The 6,518-nt window shown below is 44.3% G+C and overlaps 1 protein-coding gene across 2 annotated transcripts in view; it reads right to left on the bottom strand.

The window, feature by feature from the left end:
- The window catches only part of SRD5A3 (steroid 5 alpha-reductase 3), a 16,159-nt gene extending 11,455 nt beyond the window's left edge, over positions 1-4,704 (bottom strand). Inside the window, exons 1-2 of one of the 2 annotated variants that reach the window (XM_075066444.1) lie at positions 4,438-4,703; positions 1,988-2,139 (exon numbers count right to left, since the gene is read on the bottom strand). In XM_075066444.1, the coding sequence (XP_074922545.1) occupies positions 1,988-2,139; positions 4,438-4,631 (346 nt within the window). In that variant the 5' untranslated portion in view covers positions 4,632-4,703. Of the gene's footprint in view, positions 1-1,987; positions 2,140-4,437 lie in introns of both variants that reach the window. The other variant, XM_075066445.1, reaches the window with a different exon arrangement.
- Between the last annotated feature and the right edge of the window lie 1,814 nt (positions 4,705-6,518).

Here is a 6,518-nt window from a genome sequence, read left to right on the forward strand (position 1 = left end):
CCACTGCCCCCCCCCCCATCCAATCCCCTCCCCTTCCTGACTGTCCCCCACAGGACCACTACCCCCATTCAACACCCCCGTTTCCTGCCCTCTGACCATCCTGACCCCTATTCACAACCCCACTCCCTGACCACCACCATCACCCCAAACTTCCCTGCCCTCTATCCAACCCCACCTGCTTCCTGTCCCCTTACCGTGCTGTCTGGACCATCTGTGGCTGGCAGGGCTACAGCTGTGCCACCCAGAGAAGGACAGGCAGCCGTGCCACCCAGCTGGAGACAGCTGAGCCGTCCAGCGGAAGCCAGCCATGCCACCGTGCAGCACAGAGCACTGGGTCAGACCACGGCTCTGCATCTGTGCTGCCCCAGGAGCTTGCAGCCCTACTGCACAGAGCATTGCGTCAGTGGCGCAGTGAGCTGAGGCTGTGAGGGAGGGAGAACAGCAGAGGAGGGGCTGGGGCTAGCCTCCTGGGCCAGGAGTTCAAGGACCAGGCAGGAGGGTCCTGCGAGCCAGATGTGGCCTGTGGGCCGTAGTTTGCCCACCTCTGGTTTTTACACTATAGTTAAGCTGCCTTATGTTGACCTATGTTGTGTCTACACTACAGCCTTGCTCCTGCCAATGTAAGTGCTCTACTACACTAACATCATAACTCCACCTCCACAGAAGGCATAAGGCTTATGTCAGTGAAAGTGAGAACAGGTGTTCACATGGCACTGTTGTAGCCGGCATTGCAAGATATATACACACCAGATGTGCTAAAGATTCATATGTCCCTTCATGCTTCAGCCACCATTCCAAGGACATGTGTCCATGCTGTCAATAATGATCCAAAGCAGTGTGGACCGATGTATGTTCATTTTCATTATCTGAGTCAGATGCCACCAACAGGCTGATTTTCTTTTTTGGTGGTTTGGATTCTGAGGTTTCTGCATGGGAGTGCTGCTCTTTTAAGACATCTGAAAGCATGTTCTACACCTCATCCCTTGCAGATTTTGGATGGCACTTCAGATTCTTAAACCTTGGGTCTAGTGCAGTAGCTATCTTTAGATAGCTCACATTGGTACCTTCTTTGTCAAATCTGCAGAGAAAGTGTTCTTAAAATGAACAACATGTGCTGTGTCATCATCTGAGACTGCTATAACATGAAATATATGGCAGAATGCAAGTAAAACAGCAGGAGACATATAATTCTCCCCCAAGGAGTTCACTCAAAGTTAATTAACACTTTTTTTTCTTAAAAACAAGCACCATCAGTGTGGAAACATGTCCTCTGGAATGGTGGCTGAAACATGAAGGGGCATATGAATGTTTAGCACATCTGGTATGTACTATATATAGCTTGCAACTCTGGCTACAAAAGTGTGATGTGAATGCCTGCTCACGTTCAGGTGACACTGTAAATAAGAAGTGGGCAGCATTAGCAAATGTAAACGTAAAACAGCTTGTTTGTCTTAGCAACTGGCTGAACAAGAAGAATTGAGTGGACTTGTAGGCTCTAAAGTTTTACATTGTTTTGTTTGAGTGCAGTCATGTAACCAAAAAAAATCTACATTTATAAGTTGCACTTTCATGATAAAGAGATTGCACTACAATAGTGGTACGAGGTAAACTGAAAAATACTATTTATTTTCTTTATTATTTTTACAGTGCAAATATTTGTATAAAAATAATATAAAGTGAACACTGTACACTTTGTATTCTGTGTTGTAACTGAAATTAATATATTTGAAAACGTAAAAAAACACACAAAATATTTAATAAAATTTAAATTGGTATTCTCCTATTAACAATGTTATTAAAACTGAAATTTTTTAAATTGTGATTAATTTTTTTAGTTAATTGCGTGAGTTAACTGCGATTGACAGCCCTAGTATAAATTAATAAATTAGGGATGAGTAGCTGATGCATTCTCGAAGGGAGGTCAGGAGAGTATACCATTCTGCGTTACAACATCTGTGCATCTGTCCATAATATGTGGAGTACTTGCCCACATCCTGGTTCTGCGAAGCTCCACCAAGAGCACTGAGCAAATCCTGAAGCCATATTGGGAAAGGTCTTGATAGGAACAAAGCTTGAATAAGCAATAGGAGCAAGAAGCCATTCCAGACCACAGAAAGAATATAAAAGTGAGAAAACCATCTGCGGAAGAAAGCAGCAGCAGTATTAACTTTCTGGATTTTTCAATCAATTTTTTCTTATCACTCCTTTCTTCAGTGTTGGAGTTCAGTGACCAGGTCTAAGGGGAATGGCTCATTTTCATTTGGCCTAACCTCCCACAAAAGACAATGGGGCCTTTTATGGAACTACCAGATGTCTACCATAGCCTCATTCCAACACTGTCTTTCCCAGTTATATGCTGCTCAGAATACTAAACCTCTCACTCACTGTATTTTTTTCCATGTTTTTAAACCCTTCAGGTGGCTGGACTGGAAAACTAGAAGAGTGAGTGGAGGCCACACAAAACAAGTGCAAGACTCAAGGCTTTAAATAAATAAATACAAACCACACAGCAATACATGAAAGTAAAATGAAATTTTGAAAATATAAAATCCTTTGGTTAGAACATGCGCTGTTAAAAGTCTGAAAACGACAAGTTTTAATACCCCAGCCATCCTGCCTGGAATTATTTTCTGGGCATTTCCATGCTGTTGCCTCTAAAAGTATTTTCATCTTCTTCACCTCTTCTGGACAGACTATGCAGAGCATGGAAAAATTACTACTGTTTTGCATTGGTCTTTTGTACAAAATCACCCAGACACCATTACACAGCTTGACAATGTGTTGTTTTGTCACCACACAAATCCATGAGTCTTTAAATTGTCTTGTAGACCTATGGATTATTCATCTCTCTTGATATCTTTAAGGCAAGACTGGATGCCTTACTGGAGCATACGCTTTAGATAAACACAAGTTATTTGGCTCAATGAAGGGGTAACTGGATTAAATGTAATAGCCTGTGATATACAGGAGGTAATTCTAGATGATCGCATGGCTGCTACTGCTCGTAAAAATCTATGAATAAAATCAGGACATCTGGTGATATCTGCCAACAGAATAAACATTCAGAATGGGTACGCTCAAAGTTTTCTGACCACAGTACTTCCTCGGATGATCTTATACTGACACAGTTTTGACTGTGTAATCAAACAAGACTGTATTTAGCTTCAGAATATGGCAAACTGACCTGGCATTTGAGGTTGATGACTTATTTTTCAAATCATATGGGAGACAGAATGCAGAGGAGTTGGATATTCCACAATGGCAAACAAAGATGTGCACCACACTGAGAACTTTCCAGGGGCTTAATAAATTTGACTTTATGGGTAACATGATCAAATTTTCCTAATCACTTAAAATGGGTATAAAGAACAGGAGTACTTGTGGCACCTTACAGACTAACAAATTTATTAATTAATAAACACGGCTGCCACTCTGAAACCTGTTAAAATGGGTGTTCTACAGTGTTGACAGATCTCAGCTGGGACCTTTAATTTCTCTGGATAGAGAAGAGTGCTCCATAAGAGTATTGTGCTTGTACTCAATGCTGAGGCTATCATTTTGGAGCAACATTCTACAACATTCTCTCTCAAAAGTCACTCACACAGATGGAGAGCTTCATTGTGCAAAGAGCAACCATTTGCTCACTTACAGCAGGCAGACCAAGCAGGTACAGATTTCATTTGCAGCTATTCTAAAGAAAAATGGGCCCTTTTCCAAAAAAAATCTGTAAATAATCCAAATAACAAAACTATCTAATAAAAATCATTTAACTACAACCAATTTAATAGTCAAATTTGCTTAAATAAAATAAAATAAAGGGGAGGTTTCTATTAAAACTTAACTGTCCCAAATATACATAAAAAATGTAATCTATGTACAGCTATGTAAATCTGACAGTCTCACAATATCTGGTGGGTTCTTAAAGCTCCAGCTTCTGGAGTCATGGGATTACATGATAACCTCAGTCTTTATTGTAAAAAAAGACAACAGAACAACTCTACGTTTCCAACTCCCATGATTACAGAGAAAAGCTGGAAAACATTAGGAGTGTATATCAAAGGCCAGAAACCACTAGATGACCACAAAGAAACACAACCCAATATTAATCAAAACAAACATTAAAAAAACGCATAAAATTTTCAAGCCAATCTCACGCCTTTCCAAGGCCAGACCAGACTGGCACCACTCCTGCAGCCCTTTACATGGCTGAAGACGGGGTCTGTTGCACAAGCACACCCCACCCACAGGGCTGAAGGCTGCATGGCAAGCGTGGGGCTCTCTGCAGCGTGGGTCATGGCGAAGGACCGGTACCAGCCTTCCCGGCAGAGCCACGCCGCCCAAAGCGGAAAGGGACAGAGCCCCTGCTAGGGCGGGCTCGGGAAGGCGGGTGTCCCTGTGTCGGGGACGCGCTAACAGACCCGACGCTCCTCCCTTCACCTCTTGGGCACATCCAGAAGCCGCCGCCAGGCTTGGCGCTGCCCGCAGCCGCTCTTGGTCTTCCCGTAGCGGATCAGATCGTGGAAGAGGCAGGATCCGAGCCCCGCACGCGGGGCCTGCAGCAGCTCCAGCAGCAGCGCGGCGAGGAAAGCGGCAGCCAGCAGCACCCACAGGGCGTTGAGCGCGGACCCCATGACCCGGGAGCCTCCCTGCACGCAGACACTGCACCGATCCGTGGCCAGGCGAGTCTAAGCACCGCCCCGCCGCGGAGCCGAGCTGTAGCTGTGGGGACAGGGAGGCGGGGCCAGCCACCTCCGAGCTGAGGGGGAGGCGCGGGCAGTCTCCCCGCCCCACTGGAAGGTGCCAGGAGAGCGCAGAACCACCCCCCCACCCCGTCATCTGTGCACGTGTGACTCTGGGTGCCTTCAGCCTTGAGACCTGTATCCTGTCTGCCCTTCCTGGCCAGCACCAGACTGCTAAGATACCTCACTTTGCCTCTGCTCTTTCCCAGGCTCCCTTGTACCAAGGCACTTAAAAACGCTGAAAAGGAAACAGGCTGAAGAGAAACTGCTGAGCTTCAGTTCATCTGCAAATTTGACACCATCAGCTCAGGATTAAACAAAGACTGTGAATGGCCTGCCAACTACAAACAGTGCTGCCCAGAGGATTTGAGCGGGTAGGGGGTCTGGGGCAAAGCAATTTTGGGGGCCCAATCCATAGAAAAAGTTGCAATACTCTAGAAGACTAGATTTAAAATTTTTGTTAAGATTATGTTTAAAAAAGTGAACGGTACAGAGTTTAAGCATAGAAGTTTCTGGTTATTGGACTAACATACAGATTATTGAGGGTGCAAAATTTGGTTTAAAATCAAGTGGCATAAAGACTACATAATCTGTAATATCCACAATTGGGGGTAAAAGGTTGATGAGTCGAAGTACAGACATTGAGATATGAAGGTATGAAGTTCATTAAATGGCTATGTTCGAGTGTGGAGTAAAATGAGTAGATATGATGATGAGGATGGATTGACCCTATTCTCATGGGGGACTCTCCGGGCCTGGGGCAAATTGTTCCACTTGCCCCCACTCTGGGCAGCGCTGACTACAAAAGCAGTTTCTCCTCCCTTGGTGTTCACACCTCAACTGCTAGAAGAGGGTCTCATCCTCCCTGATTGAACTGACCTTGTTATCTCTAGGCTGAGTCTTGCGTGCATATTTATACCTGCCTCTGGGCGCTTCCACTACATTCATCTGATGAAGTGGGTATTCACCCACGAAAGCTTATGCTCCGATACGTCTGTTAGTCTATAAGGTGCCACAGGACTCTTTGTCGCTTTTTACAGATCCAGACTAACATGGCTACCCCTCTGATAGCTAATGTAATGAAGCATCCTGTAGGATGGCTAGCAGAGGCGCAGCCTGTGTCAGTTCTGTACAGCAAAGCCATTGCCTGTGCATTTGTGAACAAACTGTGCAGAGCGCTCAATTCTTCCTTTAAATGTGTGGAATAAAAAAGGGGAGCAAATAAATGGAAACACCAATACATCTCTCACACAGGAATCCTCGAGTTAAGGCTCTTTTTGTGAGGACTGTAAAAAAAATGTTTCACTTCAGCGTTAAAGGAACTTACAATTTAAGTGTCATACTCACCTGATTTCTTTTACCTATTGCTGTTACAAGCAACACCTATGACTATTATAATAAAAAGATTACAGAAGAAAATTTCTTCTCTATTTACAGTTTAGTTTATGTTGTGTATTTATCTGCACTTTATGTATAGTCAACTGCATTGTTCTTTTTGTGTATTGTTACAGATTTGCCTCTTACTTTGGGGTATGCTCATTTGTTAGGGTTATTCTTCGGGGGGGGGGTGTCTGTAATTCTATCAATGTAGTGCTTGTGTCACTTGTGTTCTCATATGGACCTCTACTCCCTTCTGCTAATTCCCTCCCAGTGGAGCTATTCTGCAGGACCTAGGTTTCCCAGGGCTGGGTTCTTCCAGCCCCAGAATCAAAGGAACACATACACACTAACAGAGCGCGTCTAAGACCAGGTTAATCAGCACTCCCAAGCTGACCCCTT

This window comes from Chelonoidis abingdonii, chromosome 5, assembly GCF_003597395.2.
Source record: "Chelonoidis abingdonii isolate Lonesome George chromosome 5, CheloAbing_2.0, whole genome shotgun sequence".
Taxonomy (NCBI): Eukaryota; Metazoa; Chordata; order Testudines; family Testudinidae; genus Chelonoidis; species Chelonoidis abingdonii.